This window comes from Prionailurus viverrinus, chromosome C1 (assembly GCF_022837055.1).
Source record: "Prionailurus viverrinus isolate Anna chromosome C1, UM_Priviv_1.0, whole genome shotgun sequence".
NCBI lineage: Eukaryota > Metazoa > Chordata > Mammalia > Carnivora > Felidae > Prionailurus > Prionailurus viverrinus.
In genome coordinates, this window is record NC_062568.1 from 182,607,394 (window position 1) to 182,626,278 (window position 18,885).

General features: G+C 41.2%; 1 protein-coding gene and 1 pseudogene across 17 annotated transcripts in view; one reads left to right on the forward strand and one right to left on the reverse strand.

The window, feature by feature from the left end:
* The window catches only part of SCMH1 (Scm polycomb group protein homolog 1), a 187,452-nt gene that overhangs the window by 148,131 nt on the left and 20,436 nt on the right, over window positions 1–18,885 (forward strand). For all 17 annotated transcript variants that reach the window (XM_047869812.1, XM_047869809.1, XM_047869814.1 and 14 more), the window contains 2 exons: window positions 16,721–16,921; window positions 18,651–18,848. In XM_047869812.1, the coding sequence (XP_047725768.1) occupies window positions 16,721–16,921; window positions 18,651–18,848 (399 nt within the window). The remainder of the gene's footprint in view (window positions 1–16,720; window positions 16,922–18,650; window positions 18,849–18,885) is intronic.
* Window positions 143–13,089, reverse strand: LOC125172912 (protein-associating with the carboxyl-terminal domain of ezrin-like; annotated as a pseudogene).

The window sequence follows — 18,885 nt, forward strand, 5'->3', positions numbered from 1 at the left end:
GGAAGGGCAAAAACAGGGTGCTCCGGTGGTTTTTATCTGTGGAGCCTGCTGTTGAGGTATTAGTTTGATTTTTTTTTTTTTCCTTAAAGGAATCCTTTTTCCTACAGTGTAACCGCCACTCATTGTCACCAGTACCGTCTTCCTAGTTCGACTTCCCTTCCCCTCCCCAGCCTTCAGACTCTCCCGCAGTAATTTCTGCTGCAGCAAAGTTTGAGGAAAGCTGCATCATTGGTGGGACATCATCTTATTGGGAACCATCATCTCTGTCCTCAGTTCAGGTAAAATAAGAATAGTGGCTGCAGGCTTCATTTCCAGGATCATATCAACAAACCCATCCAACTCAAGATCTTGTAGTGGCTTCTTTTTTCCTTGAATTGGCAAGCTCTCCTCAACCCAGTTCTGATGGAACCTTAAACCTCCTTCCTTGTGACACTTCTGGCAGCTTGGTTTGGTCTGGCTCGTCCCCACTCTGTGCAAGACTGGTCTTTTGGGGTGGGCTTGATTTCAAAGGCTTGGACTCTTCGGTGAGTGGAAGCAGAATAGGAATGGCCTTTTGCTCCCCTGAGGTGACAGGTCTCTTGCAGAGTGAGCAGTGGTTCCACTCCAGGGTTTCTCTTAGGATCTTAGCTGCTCGGTGCTAAGTCATCCCATAGTTCCCCCTCTGCACTAGTGAGTGAGTGGGGCCTTGGCAGCATCCAAGGGTTCTGTAGGACAGATCTGTGCTTTGACAGTTTGGTTTGCAGACTCCCTTGGCTTGCTCCACTGAGGCAACTTTTTACAACTTGATGGGAAGTTTTCACTGTCTTCTGAGGTATTTTTTACATCTGAGGTTCCATTTGTGGGACATTCAGTAGGCTGAGAAAATCACTCACTTTCTGAAGAAAGGTCAATACTTGTAGTCGAACTTGAGGCAGTGCGTTTGAAGATGTTGGTTCTTTCCTCCTCCCACAATCACCTCTGGTCCAAGTAGAGAGACCACCATTGCCAGGCTGTGACAAGTAACTGCCACAGTGGAATCACGGGTAGCATGCCGGCCTGGTAATACCTGTGACGAGGTGACTTTCTTCAGCTGCTCCTGAGTGAAGTGCTCCACATAAGCCTCCAGGTGAGACAGCAGCACTTGCCACGTGTGCTCATCGTGACCCTCAAACAGCTGGAGCAGCACGGGGATCACCTGTGACTGGAACGGGGCCAGCAAGAGCCAGCAAGGGAGTTCTGGGGTTTCCCCCTGTGCAGTCTTTTACGGAGCCAAGCAGATGAGGAAGAAAACTTTTAAAGGCTGCTGGCTCTACACACACCAACTGGTTAAGCAGAAGAGGCACCAACCATGATGCTATTAATTCCTCTCACGAGCAGCTGAAACTTGAAGAATTCTGATTTTTTTTCCTCTTTACTCTTCAACATTAAACTTTTCAAGAAATTCACAACTTCTAGACCATCGTTCCTGAGGAGGTCATGGGCAAGGTGCAGAGTGCTGGCTGACATCTTGGAATGGGATAAAGCAAGGTCTGTTGAAAGCTGAGGAGAACATCCACCAAAACGGAGACCCAGAGCTACAGTTATTTTCCAGAGAGTGCCTTCTCCCTCTTCTCAGGACCCCTGTAGCTGCAGACTGACCAAAGCAAACACCAGCCCATACAAACCCAAACAAAGCCCAGGCTGATTTTTTAGCATCATTGATGGTGGCAAACTTGGTGCTGTGAGAGTGAACATGACTTTTGGAGACCGACCAATGAACATTTGATTCAGAGCAAAGTGTGGTGACTATTTTTTTATCTGTCTCCATTTCATAAACCAGCCATCTATGAAGGTAACTGAAAGAGCTACACCAGTAGAATAGATATACAGTTCTCATTTCTTTTTTTTTTTTTTTTTAATTTATTTATTTCGAGAGAGAGAGAGAGCCTGAGCAGGGGAGAGGCAGAAGGAGAGAATCCCAAGCGGGCTTTGCATATCAGTGCGGAGCCTGAGGCCTGGCTCGATCCCACGAACCACGAGATCATGACCTGAGCCGAAACCAAAAGTCGGACCTTAACTGACTGAGCCACCCAGGTGCTCCTCTTTTTTTTTTTTTTTAAGTTTATTTATTTTGAGAGAGAGAGAGAGAGAGGGAGGGAGGGGCAGGAGAAAGGCAGAGAGAGAATCCTAAGCAGGCTCCACACTGAGACCATAGACCGATGTAGGGCTCAATCCCACAAACCATGAGATCATGACCTGAGCCAAAACCAAGAGTTGGATGCTTAACTGACTGAGCCACCCGGGTACCCCATGAATAACATTCATTTCTTATGTGTAAAGTAAAGATACGTGTGTGAAACCTTACTCTGCTTACTCTGCAGATTCTCTATCTTCTTTAGAGATATTTAAGCAATTGGAATAGTCCCCAGGGAAGTTAGCATAGTCTTTTTCTTAGAGTTAACTATGCCTCCACCCAAATCCTGGAATGTTAGAGCTTGAAGGGAAGGCCAGCTATAGTTTCTTCTCCAGCTAACCATTGGAAGACAACATAGCCTACCTGTGGTATTTATGTCCAGTTCTAGTCAGGGTGTTATCACATATTTCTCCAAATACATCATCTGCATCTAGCCCCAGCCAATGACTGGGTTTGCTTAGTCTAAAAGAGTGTCATTAGATTAATGAAACAGTGGCCTTTGCCCCTAAGCTCCATGGATGAGGAAGAAAAACACAGATGAACACTTTTCTATGAATCAATAGAAATATTGATTATGTTTCCCAACCCCTAGATGCCTGTATATTTGCTTGGTTTGCCCCATATCATTCTGGATACCTCTAAGGTGCCTAGTTGTCTTTTCAACATTACCTGGAAGACCCACATTAGTGGATCGCTTTGGCAATATTAAGAGCCTTTTCTGGTTCCATACAAATTTGAGGATTGTTTGTTTTAGCTCTGTAAAGAATGCTGGTGTTATTTTGATAGGGACTGCATTGAATATTTAGATTGCTTTGGGTAGTATTGACATTTTAATGATATTTGTTTGTCCAATCCATGAGTATGGAATGTTTTTCCAGTTTTTTGTGTCTTCTTCAATTTCTTTCATAAGCTTTCTATAGTTTTCATTGTATAGATTTTTCACTTCTTTGGTTAGGTTTATTCCTAGGTATCTCGTGGTTTTTGGTGCAATTGTAAATGGGATCGATTCCTTGATTTCTCTTTCTGCTGCTTTGTTATTGGTGTATAGAAATGCAACTGATTTCTGTACATTGATTTTATGTCCTGCGACTTTGCTGAATTCATGGATCAGTTCTAGCAGTTTTTTTGGTGGAGTCTTTTGGGTTTTGCACATAGTGTCATGTTGTCTGCAAAGAGTGAAAGTTTGGCTTCCTCCTTGCCAATTTGGATACGTTTTATTTCTTTGTGTGACAACCCACTTTAGAAGCTGAAGATTTAACTCTTCTTAATCTCCTTGTCACTTACCCACCCACACACACTTCCCTATCTTAATACCATGATATTACAATTTTGATTAGATTGAAAGCCAGTATTTTGTCATTGTAATTTGTGGAATGCTATTCTCAATTGAACCAAGTAGTGTACTATGATTATTCTTCCTTTGTTGCACATTTTGTTTTCAGAGTAAATCTTGTTGATTTCTTTGTTTATTTTGCTAGATAGTTATTAATTCAACCTTAAGCTCTCTTACTACTATGTATATCTCTCTTTATGTTCAAGCACATTATATATTCTATCCATTTCAAACCCTTAAAAAGAAGTCTCTTCTGGAGACTTCTGAGTTTCTCAACATCCTCTTCTCCTACCATTTGTGTTATTCCCGGTTTGCTCCTTCCCATGCCTTTATTTTCCCATGTAAATGTTTCATAGATATGCATGTTTAATTTTGCATGAAACCTATTTGTTCTCTTTGAAGCTTCTCTTCATCAGTAGTATTCTGCAATCTCACCTGAGATGTGAGTATTTTTACTTGCCATGCTGGACACTTCATGTGCCCATCCATTCTTTAGTTTTTTGAAATTTTCTTAAATTCTTTTTTCAGTGACTTTCTCCCACTTCTTTGTCTCCCTTCACTCCTTCTGGCACACATGTTATTCAAATGTTGAACCTCTTGAACTCGTAGTGTAATATTATTAACCCTCTTTATTCTTATCCCTATTCTCCTTGACGTTTTGCTCAACTTTTGTCAAAGCTTACCTCAACTGTATCTTCCAGACTTTGTATTTAGTTTCTTGTGTCTAGCATCTTACTTTTTTTTTTTTTTTTTTTTTTTTTTTTTTTTTTTTTTTAAATTTTTTTTTTTTTTTCAACGTTTATTTATTTTTTGGGGGACAGAGAGAGACAGAGCATGAATGGGGGAGGGGCAGAGAGAGAGGGAGACACAGAATCGGAAACGGGCTCCAGGCTCTGAGCCATCAGCCCAGAGCCTGACGCGGGGCTCGAACTCACGGACCGCGAGATCGTGACCTGGCTGAAGTCGGACGCTTAACCGACTGCGCCACCCAGGCGCCCCGCATCTTACTTTTAAAGTATCCTTATTCATTATTCTAGTGGCATTTTCCAAAGGGTGTTTGGTGGAAAACCAGTCCTGCAAAATTATCTGCCTAAAAATATCCTACATACATTTAGGAAATTGGTCACATACACTTAGTGTATGTGACTTCCCCATTCTTGGATATTCGCATCTGCTATGAACTCTTTTTTGTTTTCTGAATTTTTTACTAGACTGGTTTTTTTTTTTTTTTAGGTTCACTACAAAATTGAGCAGAAGGTCCAGAAATTTTCCATATACCCCTGCCTCCACACATGCACAGCCTTCTCTATTATCAGCATTCCCCCACCAGAGTAGTAAGTACATCTGTTTCAAGTGATCAACCTCTAATGAAACATTATCACCCAGAGCCCGTAGTTTACATTAGGGTTCTCTTGTGGGGTTGTACATTTTGTGGGTCTTCACAAATGTATAATGGCATGTATCCACCATCATAGGGTAATACAAAATATTTTAACCGCCCTAAAAAAACGTCCATGCTTTGCCTATTCATCCCACCTTCCCCCCTAACTTCTGGCAACCACTCATCTTTTTGCTGTCTCTGTAATTTTACCTTTTCCAGAATGTCGTGTATTTGAAATTATGCAGTATGTAGCCTTTTCACACTGACCTTTTCACTTAGTAATGTGCATTTAAATTTTCTTCATGTCTTTTCATGGCTCATTTCTTTTTAGGGCTGAATGATACACGATTGTCTGGCTGCATCACAGTTTATCTATTCACCTACTGAAGGACATCTTGTTTGCTTCCAAGTTTGGGCAATTATGAATTAAGCGGCTGTAAACATCCATGTGCAGATTTTTGTGTGGACATAAATTTTAAATTCCTTTGGGTAAATACCAAGGAATGAGATTGCTGGTCATATGGTAAGAGCGTGTTTAGTTTTGTAAAGTATGGCCAAACTGGCTTCCAAAGTGGCTGTACCATTTTGCACTCCCACAAGCAGTGAATGAGAGTTGCTTTTGCGCCACATCCTCGCCAGCATTTGGTGGTGTTAGTGTTCTGGATTTTGGCCATTCTAATAGGTGTGCAGTGGTATTTCATTGTTGTTTTATTTTGCATATCCCTAATGATATACACACACACAAGGGAAAGCGTCTTGTCATATGTTTATTTGCTATTTGTGTATCTTCTTTGTTGAGATAGCTAACAGTTTTTAATTGGGTTCATTTTCTTATTGCTGGCTTTTTAAAAATTCTTTGTATATTTTGGAAAACAGTTCTTTATCAGGTGTACCTTTTGCAGATTTTTCTCTCCCTCTGTGGCTTTTCTTCTCATTATCTTGATTGTGTCTTTCACAGAGCAGAAGATTTCAATTTTAATGAATCCAGCTTATCAACTATTTCTTTCATGGATGACACCTTTGGTGTTATATCTAAAAAGCCGTTGCCACACCCCAAGGTCATTCTCATTTTTTCTCCTGTTTTATTTTCTAGGAGTCTTATAGTTTTGAATTTTACATTTAGGTCTGTGACCTATTTTGAGTTAATTTTTGTGAAGGGTATAAAGTCTGTATCTAGATTCCTTTTTTTTTTTTTTGCATGCAGCTGTCCAGTTGTATCAGTGCCACTTGTTGAAATGACCGTGTTTTTCTCTGTTGTATTGCCTTTGTTCCTTTATCAAAGATCAGTTCACTGTATTTATGTGGGACTGTTCTTCAGCTTTCTGTCTGTTCCTTGATCTATTTGTCTATTCTTTCACCAATACTATACTGTCTTGATTACTGTAGCTTTCCAATGAGTCTTGAAGTTAGGTAGTTTCAGTCCTTGTTCTTCTCCTTCAATATTGTATTGACTATTTAGAGGTTTTTTGCCTCTGCATATAAACTTTAGATTCATTTTCTCAGTAGCCACAAAACAACTTGCTGGGATTTTGATTGGGATTGCATTGAATTGTAGATCAAGTTGGAAAAAACTGACATCTTGACAATATTGGGTCTTCCTGTCTGTGAACATGAGATATCTCTTCATTTGTTTAGTTTCCTCTTTCTTATTTTATTTTTTTATTATGATAAGTGTACTCTTTAATTCCCATCACCTATTTCACCCATCCCCCTACCCAACTCCCCTCTGGTAACTATTAGTTTGTTCTCTTTAGTTAAGAGGGTTTTTTTATTATTATTATTCATCAGACTTTGTAGTTGTCCTTATGTAAGTTCTACATATTGTGTTAGGTTTATTCCCAGTATTTTATTTTTGGAGGTACTAGTGTGAATGTATTGTGTTTTTAATTTCAGATTTCACTTGTTTCTTGCAATTTGCCTTTTGTATATTTACCTTGTATCCTGCAACTTTGCTATAATTGTTTATTAGTTCCAGGATTTTTTTTTTTTGTCAATTCTTTTGCATTCTGTACATAGACATTTGTGTCATCTGTGAAAAAGAGAATTTTATTTCTTTTTTCCCAATCCGTGTACCTTTTATTTCCTTTTCTTATTACATTAGTCAGGACTTCTGGTACAATAATGAACAGTTGTAGTGAGAGGGAACATGCTTACCCTGTTCCTGATCTTAATGGGAAAGCTCCTGGTTTCTCACCATTAAGTGATGTCAGCTGAAGTTTTTTTTGTAAATATTCTTTATCAAGCTCAGGAAGTTCCCCTCTAGTCCTTATTTGCTGAGAGTTTTTATCATGAATCAGTCTTGGATTTTGTCAGATGTTTTTTCTGCATCTATTAATATGATCATGTAATAGCTTTTTTTTTTTTTTAGCCTGCTTATGTGATGTATTACATTAATTGATTTTGTAATGTTTTGAACCAGCCTTGCACACCTGAAATAAATCTCATTTGGTTGTAGTGTATATATATATTTTTTAATGTATTGTTGGATCGGATTTGCTACTAATTTGTTGAGGATTTTTACATCTACAGACATTGGTCTGTAATTTTCTTTTCTTGTAATGTTTTTCTCTGGTTTTGGTATTAGGGTAATGCCAGTCTCCTAGAATGAATTATGAAGTATTCTCACCACTGCTGTTTTCTAAAAGAGCTTATAGGTAATTGGTAAAATGTATTTTTTAAATACTTAGTAGAATTCACCAGTGAATCCATCTGAGTCTGGTGCTTTCTATTTTGGAAGAATATTAATTATTGATTCAATTTCTTTAATAGTTATTGGCATATTCAGATGATCTTTTTCTTCTTGTGTGAGTTTTGGCAGACTGTGGATTTCATGGATTGGTCCATTTTATCTAGATTATCAAATTTGTGGGCCTAGAATTATTCATAGTATTGCTGTGTTATCCTTTTAATGACTATGGATCCGTAGTGGTGTCCCCTCTTTTATTTCTGATAGTAGTAATTTGTGTCATTTTTTTTAATTTGGCCTGTCTAAAGGCTTTTGATACTATTGATCTCTTCAAAGAACCAGCTTTTGGTTTCATTGATTTTCTTGTTCGATTGACTTCTTGTTTTCAGTGTCATTGATTTCTGCTGTTCTTTATTATTACTTTTCTTATGCTCACTTTAGATTTAACATGCTCTTTTTTTCTAGTTTCCTAAAGTAGAAGCTTAGATTTTTTTTTTTTTTCAACGTTTATTTATTTTTTGGGACAGAGAGAGACAGAGCATGAACGGGGGAGGGGCAGAGAGAGAGGGAGACACAGAATCGGAAACAGGCTCCAGGCTCTGAGCCATCAGCCCAGAGCCTGACGCGGGGCTCGAACTCACGGACCGCGAGATCGTGACCTGGCTGAAGTCGGACGCTTAACCGACTGCGCCACCCAGGCGCCCCACTTAGATTTTTTTTTTTTAATGCTTATTTATTTTTGAGGGAGAAAGAGACAGAGTGCGAGCAGAGGAAGGGCAGAGAGAGAGGGAGACACAGAATCCAAAGCAGGCTCCAGGCTCTGAGCTGTCAGCACAGAGCCCAAAGGGGGGCTCAGACCCACAAGCTGCAAGATCATGACCTGAGCTGAAGTCGGCCACTCGACTGAGCCACCCAGGTGCCCCAAAGCTTAGATTATTGATTTCAGATCTTTCTTCTTTTCTAATATGTACATTCAATGCTATATATTTCCCTCTATCCACAGCTTTTGCTGCACCCCAGAAATTTTGATAAGTTGCATTTTTATTTTCATTTAGTTCAAAATATTTTTAAATTTATCTGGAGATTTATTCTTTGACCCATGTGTTATTTATATATATATTGTTTAACCTCCAAGTATTGGGGGGATTTTCCACCTATATTTCTATATTACAGATTTTTTGTTTATTCCATTGTGGTTTAAGAGCAAACATTGTATGATTTCCATTCTTTTAAATTTATTAAGGTTTATTTTATAGCCCAGTGTGTGGTCTGTCTTCATGAATGTTTCATGTGAGCTTGAGAAGAATGTGTGTTCTGCTGTTGCTGAGTGAAATAACCTACAGATATCAATTATATCCAATTGATTGATGGTGCTATTGTGTTCAACAATGTACTTACTATTTTCTGCCTGCTGGTTCTGTCCATTTCTGAGAGAGAGATGATGAAATCTCCAATTAAAATAGTGGATTCATCTGTTTATCTTTGGAGTTCTATTAATTTTTACCTCGGACTTTTTTTTTTTTTATTTACTTATTTTTAATAGAGCGAGACAGAGCACACGTGGGGGAGGGGCAGAGAGAGAAGGAGACACAGAATCCAGAGCAGGCTCCAGGCTCCGAGCTGTCAGCACAGAGCCTGACATGGGGCTCGAACTCACAAACCGCGAGATCATGACCTGAACCGAAGTCGGATGCTTAACTGACTAAGCCACCCAGGTGTCTGTCCCTTTACCTCTGACATTTTGATGGTCTGTTGTTAGGTGCATATACCATAAGAATTGATATATCTTCTTAGATAAATGATAATTATATCATTATGTAATGCCCATCTTCATCTGCAATAACTTTCCTTGCTCTGTAGTCTGCTCTGTCTGAAATTAATATAGTTATCTTTCTTTCTTTTAATTAGTGTTAGTATGGTATATCTTTATCTCTTTGCTTTTCATCTATATGCCTCTTTATAGTTAAAGTGAGTGTCTTGTAGACAACATAGAGTTGGGTCTTGTTTTTTGATCCACTTTCAGAATCCCTTTTAACTGATGTATTTAGACCATTGATATTTAAAGTGATTATTGACATAGTTTGATAAGTACCATATTTGTTGAGTTTCCTATTTGTTGCCTTTGTTCTTTGTGCCTATATTTGTCTTCCACTTTTTCTCTGCCTTTGGTGGTTTTAAATGAGCATTTTACATGATTCCATTTTTTTCTCCTTTTTTAGAATATGTTATACTTTTTTAGGGTTTGTTTTTTTTAAGTTTATTTATTTGAGACAAAGTGTGAGTTGGCGGGGCAAGGGGCTGGGGGGAGGTGGGCAGGGAGAAAGGGAGATATAAAATCCCAAGCAGGCTCCCCACTGTCAGCACAGAGCCCAAGGCAGGGTCAAACTCATGAAACCGTGAGATCGTGACCTGAGCTGAAACCAAGAGTTGTATGCTTAACCAACTGAACCAACCAGGTGCCCCTCTTTTTTAGTGATTTCCCTAGAATTTACAACATGCATTTATAATTAATCCAAGTCTACTTTCAAATAGCACTATACCACTTCACAGATATAATAACAAGAAATCCTAATTCCTCTTTTCCATCCCTTGTATGATTGCTGTCATTCATTTCACTTACACATAAGTGTTAGTAAGTATATACATAACACGTACAAATATATTGTTGTTATTTCTATTTTGAACAAACTGTTATCTGTTAGATCAGTTAAGAATAAGAAAAATAAGTTTCTATTTTGCCTTCATGTATGTCTCCTACAGTGCTCTTTATGTAGAGTTGAGTTTCTGATTGATATTATTTTCCTTCTCTTCAAGGAACTTCTTGAACCTTTTTTGTAAGATAATCTACTAGTAATAAAGCAACAAACTCTCTCTCTTTTTTTTTTTTTTTTTTGTCTGAGAAAGTCTTTATTTCTCCATCACTTTTGAAGGATAGTTTTTCAAGGTACAGAATTCTAGGTTCGTGGATGTTTTCCCTCAACACTTTATTTACTCCAGTGTTTTCTTGCTCACGTGGTTTCTAAGGATGTAAGTTTTGCTGTTGCTCCTCTATAGGTGAGGGGGGTTTTCAAGATTTTTTTCTTCATTTTTTGATTTTCTGCATTTTTATATAATATGCTTAGTTGTAGCATTGTTTTTGGTATTTCTCATGCTTGATGTTCTCTGATCTTCCTAGATCTATGGTTTGGTGTGTGATATTAATTTGCAGAAATTCTTCTGTCCTTATCCCTTCAAAAATTTCTTTTGTTCCTTTCTTTATTCTCCTTCTGATATTCCTGTTATGTGTATACTGCACCTTTTATAGTTATCCCACAGTTCCTGGATAGTCCCTTGGGAGTTTTTGTTTTGTTTAGTTTTTTCAGGTTTTTGGTTTTTTTTTTTTTCTCCTTGCTTTTCAGTTTGGGAAATTTCTATTGAGATATCATCAAGCCCAGTGATTCTTTTCTTGGCTATGCCCACTGATAAGTCTACTAATGAGTCCATCAAAGGCAGTCATTTCTGTTGCAGTAAACATTGCAACAGATCTCTAGCATTTCTTTTTGATTCTTTCTTAGAATTTCCATCTCTTCATTTACATTGCATATCTGTTTTGCATGCTGTCTACTTTATTCATTAGAGCCCTTAGAAAAAATCATAGTTTTAAATTCCCAATCTAATAATTCCAACATCCCTGCCTTGTCTGAGTCTGGTTTTTACGCTTTCTAGTCTAAGGCTAGTTTCTTATGTGTATGCTTTAGTCTTATGCTCTGTCTCTTAAAACTGCAGTTTTTGCCTTTTAGTATACCTTGTAATTTTTCTCTTGATAACCAGACATGATGTACTAGGTAAAAGGAGTTGTTGTAAATAGGCCTTTACTAATGTGATGGTAAGGTTCTAGGAAAGGAAGAAGTGTTCTATAGTCCTATGATTAGGTCTCAGTCTTTGCGGGGGGGTGGGGGGCGCCGGGAAGGGCTGTGCCCCTAAAGTATGAACTTCACCAGTATTTCTTATCCTCCTTGCCCTTAGGTGGGACAGGATGGCTGGAGGAGGCTAGAATTGGGCACTTCCCTTTCTCCCAGGTAGGTTAGGCTCTATCAAATCCCAGCAGGTTAAGCTCTGGTAAAATAGTTTTACCTGAGGGCAGGCCTTGTTAAGGCCAGTCTACTCTTCTGTAGACTCTTGCGTGTTTTTAAAATGGTTCCTTTTCTGCACTCACTGATGGAAGCATGAGGGGATTTTTCTGTAAGACTGTGAGAATGTGGTTGAGCTCCTAAAGGTAAAACTCACAAAAGTGTGGGACACCTCCCCCTCAATGACTGGGTTTCTCTAGAGTTTTTAACTCTCAGACTTGTCCACACTAAACTTCCAGCAATTCATCAGTTACGTTTAGATTTTCCTGCCTTGGCATTGGTTACTGTGGAAAGTGTCTGCTCATGGGTTTCTGCTTGGTAAAATGTGGTTTTCTGTATTCTCCCATTTGTCTCCAAACTTGGGTGGCATCAGTTTGCCCTGCGACCTCACTTCTTTGAAGGATCTAAAAAGGATTGTTAATTTTTCATTTTGTTCAGCTTTTCACTTGTTGTTAGGATAGAATAGCCACTTCCAAGCTTTTAACATACTGAACCCGTCTCCAATTTTTTTACAGCCTCTGATTTCATGGATGCAGTAGAAAACCAAAACATGACAATTATAAATTTTAATATTTTAATATTTAATATAAAATTTATATATTTTAAAAACAGGGCAAAAGCATAAACTATGAAAGAAAGGCATATAACCTTTTATGTACCAGAAAAAGGTGATATCTTCTTAAAATTAAGACAACTCATCTCTCTTCTACATGGCATCATTTGGAGTAGCTCATTTGGGACTGGAGGATCCAGTTCCAAGATGGTTCATTCACATGGCTAGCAAAATTGGTGCCGGCTATTGGTTCTTCTCTACACGGACCTCTCCAGAGGGTAGTTTGGGCTTCCTCATACCATGGTAGGTGAGTTCCAAGAGCAATTGTCCCAAGAGACAAGAAGTAGAGACTTCCATTTTCTTAAGACTCAAGCCCCCTAATTAGCATAGCATTATTTCCACCATATTTTACTGATTAAGCAGTCATAGAGCTCAGATTCAAGAGAAGGAGAATAGACCCCACTCTTCTATAGGAAGAGGGTCAAAGAATTATGGACCACATTTTAAAGTCACCTCAGTCTACTCTCTGGACATAATTCATTTACATTTTTCCTGCCTGGGAAATTTATTCTTCCCCTTGCAAGAGTCTCCATTAAAAGTCTCTTACCTTTACAAATCAGGCTCTGGATCTGGGATCTCATCATCTAAATCAGATGCAGGTGCAGATGAGACCTCCCAGGTGCAGATTGTCAGGCACAGCTCCTTGAGTGTCGTTCCTCTCAATCTGAAGACCTGTGAACTAAAGAAAAATGCTGTCTGCTCCCCACGTAGCCCACCTACAGTGGTGGGACAGGCATTGGGTAACTTACAGATACACCCATCCAACCGGGAGTAGTCCCTGGCCTGTAGAAATTCTGAAATCCAGCCGGGCGCATGTTGCCAGCTCCTTAATTAGACCCAATATTACTTTCTTGGGACTGTTTTCCATGGCTCTCAGCTTTGTCCTCTGAATCATCCTTCCTTTTCCACAGAAAACTGAGATTGCTTTCTTGGTCTTCATCCCGTCTGTGAAAGGTTTGGGTCTAAAGGCTTCTTCTGTTCAGTCTGTACCATTTCTGTCCCTTTTAGTCTGAGCTGCCAATGCTTCCACCACAATGAGTCTCTTAGAAACTTGAGGAGTTTACTGGGAATATTATTGGGATTTTCTTCATTAGACAAAGACACAACCAAAATCTCTTGAAGATAAGCTCTTCTCTACTTTGGGCTTCCTCTGTGGCTGCTGTGAGACAATGCTCTTAAGAGTCTTAGGAACTCCTACCGTTTAAGGGAAAAAATCTACAAGACTGACCCCCAAGATTCTTAGAGGGCCCTTTGGTCAGAAAGAGTCTACGAAGCATAGTCTTAATCATTCTGGCACCTTAATAAAATATTCTATTGCCCCATCTGGATTTGACCCTTTCATAACTTAGAATTATTTGCCTTCTGGAAGGACTAGAAATAAGAAGCAATTTTATTTGTGGGCTTTTAAAATTTTATATATATTTTTAAGCTCATCTTTCTCATTCTGCATTTTTATCATAGGCAATGAGAAGCCACCTTGCACTTTCATTACTTTGTCTAGAAGTCTCTTTAGCTATTTCACGAAGCTCACCAGGTACATTTATTTCCTAGTCCCCTGTTACTGCAGATGACAGTGTCATCAAACTCTAAATCACTACCTACCCACGTGGCCCCTGTCCTCCATCTTCCAATAAGATTTTTCTCTCTTGCCTTAGGCTTTCACTGACAGCCTTCTCAAGATCTTATAGGCTTCCATTCTCGAAGCACTGCCAGCTCAGACTAATGAGGACAGAGATGGTACAAAATGAAAAGAACTGCTTGACCCCCCGCCCCCCCCACCGCCTTTTACAGGCTTCTGTTCAAGCCCCTTTCTGCTTTCGCTCACACCCTTTTTGTGGCCCTTCATGCTTCTTTCTGCTTTCCAGTCTCAAAGCCAATGCCATGTGTGTTAGGTTTTTGTTACTGCGGTACCCTATTTCTGGCACCACTGTCTCTTCCAATAATCTTTTGCTACATAGCAAACCACCACAAAACTTCATGGCTTAAAACAACGATGTGGGCAGGGCTAGGTGGCAGCAGCTTGTACCCGTTCCATGTGGTGTCCGCTGAGGTGACTTGACTAGGGTTGGAGGACCCACTTCTGCACGTGGCTGACAAGTTGGCTGTTGGTTTCTCTCCACACAGACCTTGCCACAGGGTAGCGTTGGCTCCTCACGTGTGGTAGTTGGGTTCTAAGAGTGAATGTCCCGAGAAAGAGGAAATGGAAACTGTCAGCTTCTTAAGTAAGCAAGCCCTGGGCCCAGAAACTGGCACAGGGTCATTTCTACATAGTCTGTTGGTCAAGTATCGCACAGATTGATGGAAGGGAGGTCAGAGGTGTGGGAGTCATGTTTTTAAACTGCCACAGTCTTCTCAAGGTTTTGTAGTTTGCCTTTTATCTTTCATCCTTTAATCCATGTTAGAATTTCTTTTTGTAATCATCACAGGACTGGTTATATATGTTTTTCCTTTTGTGTAAACACACAAATCAAATAAAATTTACGTGCGGTGAAACATACATATCTTAAAGTACAATTAAATGAGTTTTAATCTTTGTAAGCACCACGTAACCAGAACTCCAGGCAACATGAAAGTCATTTCTACCACCCCAGGAAGTTACGTCATGCCTCCTTGTAAGTCGGCCTTCTCTCCCACCTTCATCCTGATTTCTCTCACTGTAGATTCGATTTTCCTGTTTTGAACTTAATACAGAAATAGAATTATACTATATGTACATTTTATATTTGGTTTCTTTCACTAAAAGTAATGTTTTTGAGAAGCACCCTATCAATAGTTCATTCTTTTTTACTGCCGAATGCTCTCCCAATAAATGAATATATCACAATTTGTATATACATTCTCTCATTGTGGACGTTTGGGTTGGTTCTAGTTTTAGGCTGTTATGACTAAGCTGCTATGAACATTCTTCTGAGTGTCTTTTCATAGATATATGTCTTCATTTATTTTAACTACTCTTCTTATCTCTTTGAGTTTTTGAATTTTTACTTTCGTGTTCAATGAAAGAGTCATATCATGACATGGAAGTCCTAACTATTTAACAGACTTCACCCAATCCTTCTTTCATTAGATCTGCCTTCACACCCACCTCCAGGGGCCCCTGCCCATTCTTGGGCCTTTTGTGAATTTTAAGATGAAACAGTTTGGTTCTCATCATTGCCCATTCTTGGTTAAGGATTTGGCTTTTTTGGGTCTGCTCAGTCAGTTGCTGCTTTGCTTATCTGCTTTCCAACTTCCAAAATTTTAAGCTGTCTTCTTTATTGTCTGACTCATGTTAGAGGGTTTTAGCAGAGAACAGAGTTGAATGTGTATTTCAATGCATCTGGTTTATTCTTTACCTTTTTCCCTTCTTTCTTTCCTACCTGTCACCTTCCACATCCTGCCACTCTTACTATTTCCATTTCCGTCTCTCCATCTCCCTTTCCCTTCGAATTAGGTGAGGAATCCTCAGAGAGCATGCGACTCAGCCCCCTTGTTTTACATCTGCTAAACTTGAAGCCCCACGGACGAGCATGGCAGTCCATCCATGGCCACCACAGCTACTGCTCTTCTCTATTTTGCCTTTAATGGCAAAAAAGACCTTTTGCTCACCTGTTCTTTCTTCCATTAGCGATCCATGACAGTGTGAGAAAGCAAAGTACCCTCTTCAAGTGGGTCCTAGAAGGCATACCAGAAGAATGCCATAGCTGACCAGGCTGCCATGGGTTCTCTCTGGAGATCAAGGAAGCACCTCAGTTTCGGACTGCTTCTTACTCATGTGCCTTCCCTGTTCCCTGCCCAGCACAGTGCCAGGTAGAGAGTTGCAGCAGGAGAGTGCCCAGCTGCCATGACCTGATAAACTACTGAAACAGACAACTCTCTAGATGGGACCCTCGGGTCCTTTCCATTGTTTTCTTTGGTCCCATATTTCTCTGTTTTACTCCTTTCTTTGGATCTGAGTGTTAATGCAAAAGATAGCAAAGGGACTCTACCACCCAAAACAGAAATCAAGGCAGGTCACAGTGGTGTGACCATTCTAAGTGCAAGCCCAAACACACACTAGCACACTCTGGCTAATATTGCCATGGCCCCTACCATCCCTTACACATATAAGACCTACAGGAATGTGTGAGGCAACCAAGTACTGAACATGAAAGTACATACACCTGGGGAGTTGTTTAGATTCTCTTTTCAGTGCACAGAAGACCAAGTGTAAGTTCTGTGCCTTGGCTTTTGGTCTGGGCTGTTCTTCCAGCAGGCTCTGTTCCCAGAGCCTTTGGTCATGCAATCTGGGCTGGTTGCAGCTGGAGACAGCCACCCTCTGCCCCCTCCCAATGTTTCACCGGCCTAGCAGCTGAGAATCCTGCTAGGGGCAAGAGCCCAGAGGGTGAGACACAGAAGAGAGCACCGTTCTGTCACTTCTCTACCCTGGACGCTCTTTAAGCTGTTTTGACTCTTTGTCTCCCGCAGTTTGTATTTACTTGAACAAGAATGGCAGCACAGGCCCCCACTTAGATAAGAAGAAGGTCCAGCTGCTTCCTGACCATTTTGGGCCAGCCCGCGCCTCCGTGGTGTTGCAGCAGGCTGTCCAGGCTTGCATCGACTGTGCTTATCATCAGAAAACCGTCTTCAGCTTCCTCAAACAGGGCCATGGTGGTGAAGTGATCTCAGGTAAGCACACTTGGGCTGGTGTGACCTCCTCACCAGAGGGGCAGGCCTTCTCAACTGGCTCATTTCTGGCAAAGCATCCTGGTTCCTACGGCAGTCACGCCTGTAGGCTCTGGAGAAATGTGAAGGGATTCTGTTCCTTTTCAACAACCAGAACCCCTCTGAGCCTTATGCACCCCTCTGCCAAGTAGAATACCATGCAGACTCTGCTTAACCAAGCTTCTAAGCAGACTCCTGTCCTGTCTACCTGCTTAGCCTCTGCATACAGAAAACGTATGTGTGTTGCTTTAAAGGCATTCCAGAAGAAAGAATCCAGAGGGACTGCATTGTGGCAACAGGAGTTTCTCCAGATCGCCATAGCCTCCCACCTGGCCTCAGGGGACCAGAGAACTCTTAGGTTCTTCCAGCTCCTTATCTGCCCAGTCCTAAGCCAGCCCTGTTACCAGGAAGTTGAATCCCAGAGCAGAGTGGGGGGAAACCATTCCCTCTCTCTTTCCTGCTATGAGAGTTTGATTCAACTATGCTGTTTTTTGTTTTCACTGAGAATGTTCACTTTTTCTGCTGTGCCCTAGTTCTGTTTCCGTGTTCCCAAGTCCAAAACCCCATTCTATACCCACCAAGTCTATGAAGACTTGACCTGGAGCCTTTCAGTCTTAACTGCATGATCCTGCATAGTCTCCCGCCCCTTTCCTCTAACAAGTTGCAGTATCCAGTCTCAGGGAACCCAGCTGACTTGGTAGACCCTCACGGATACCTATATTCTTTTAGAAGACCCCATAAATAACTGTATTTTGTTAGCAAACATTTTTTGAGCCTTTATCTGACGTCAGAGGTTATTGCCAGGCACTGGCCGGGGAGGAAGAGAAAAGATGACAGGAGAGAAGTATTCTCATGTGCGAGAAATGTGTAAAGGGTGACGTGGGAGCCCTGGAGAGGGAGTAATTGGCTGTGTGGAGGGTGAGGGCACGCACAGAAGACATTGTTCTAGAAGTCGGAGGACTGCTGGGGACTCCAGCTTTCCTTTCCTTGGGAGGCTGAGGCTTCCGGGCAGTAGTCTGCGGGGATGAGGCCTTCTTTGCGCCTCTGTGGGGTTGCTGTCACCCACACCTTTCCTAGGGTTCTTCTGTCCCAAATTTGATTCCCGGGACCGGCCTATCTCCCCATTTCCTTGCTGCCCTCAGAGACAAATGCAAAGGCCTGCTTTTTAAGGATTATACAGATATTTTTTGAATAGAGATAGATAGGGAGGAAAATAAAACCAAGCATGGAATATTTCCAAATGCTGCTGAAACTCTAGTGCCCTAACACAGATCACATTGTGCACCCAAACCATTGCCGGCAATAGCTGTAGTCTCCTCATCTGCCCGGTTTCTCTGTTCTTAGGCAGTTCTTATGGAAATAGAACCCAAAATGAGCAGATCTCCCGGAGGAGGCCCAGCCAACTGATGGAGCAGATAGAGTTGTGTTCACAGTTGTTTTCACAAGTTGAGTAAAATCGCCTCAGAGCCCCAGGTGCAACAGGCCTGGCCTGGCCACTCCCATTACTGCAAGCCCTGTGGAGGTGGAGGCAAAAATCAAACCCTTGAGGGAGGGAGGAGAGGGGAGGAAACCTGGGCACCGACTGCTTTGTGTAACCAGGTGAGCCTGAGGCAAGCAGTGGGCTGGGCTCCTCCGCCCAGCCTGCCCTGCACTGCCGGGCTGACGCGCTCACCCCGTTTCCTTCATTCCACAGCCGTGTTTGACCGCGAACAGCACACCCTCAACCTCCCGGCAGTCAACAGCATCACCTACGTCCTCCGCTTCCTGGAGAAGCTCTGCCACAACCTTCGCAGTGACAATCTGTTTGGCAGCCAACCCTTTACACAGACTCACTTGCCTCTCACCACCACCGAGTACAGCCACAGCCACAGCCACGACAGGTACCTACCAGGTAGGAGCTGGGATGGGGCCTGGGCTGAGAAAGGGGC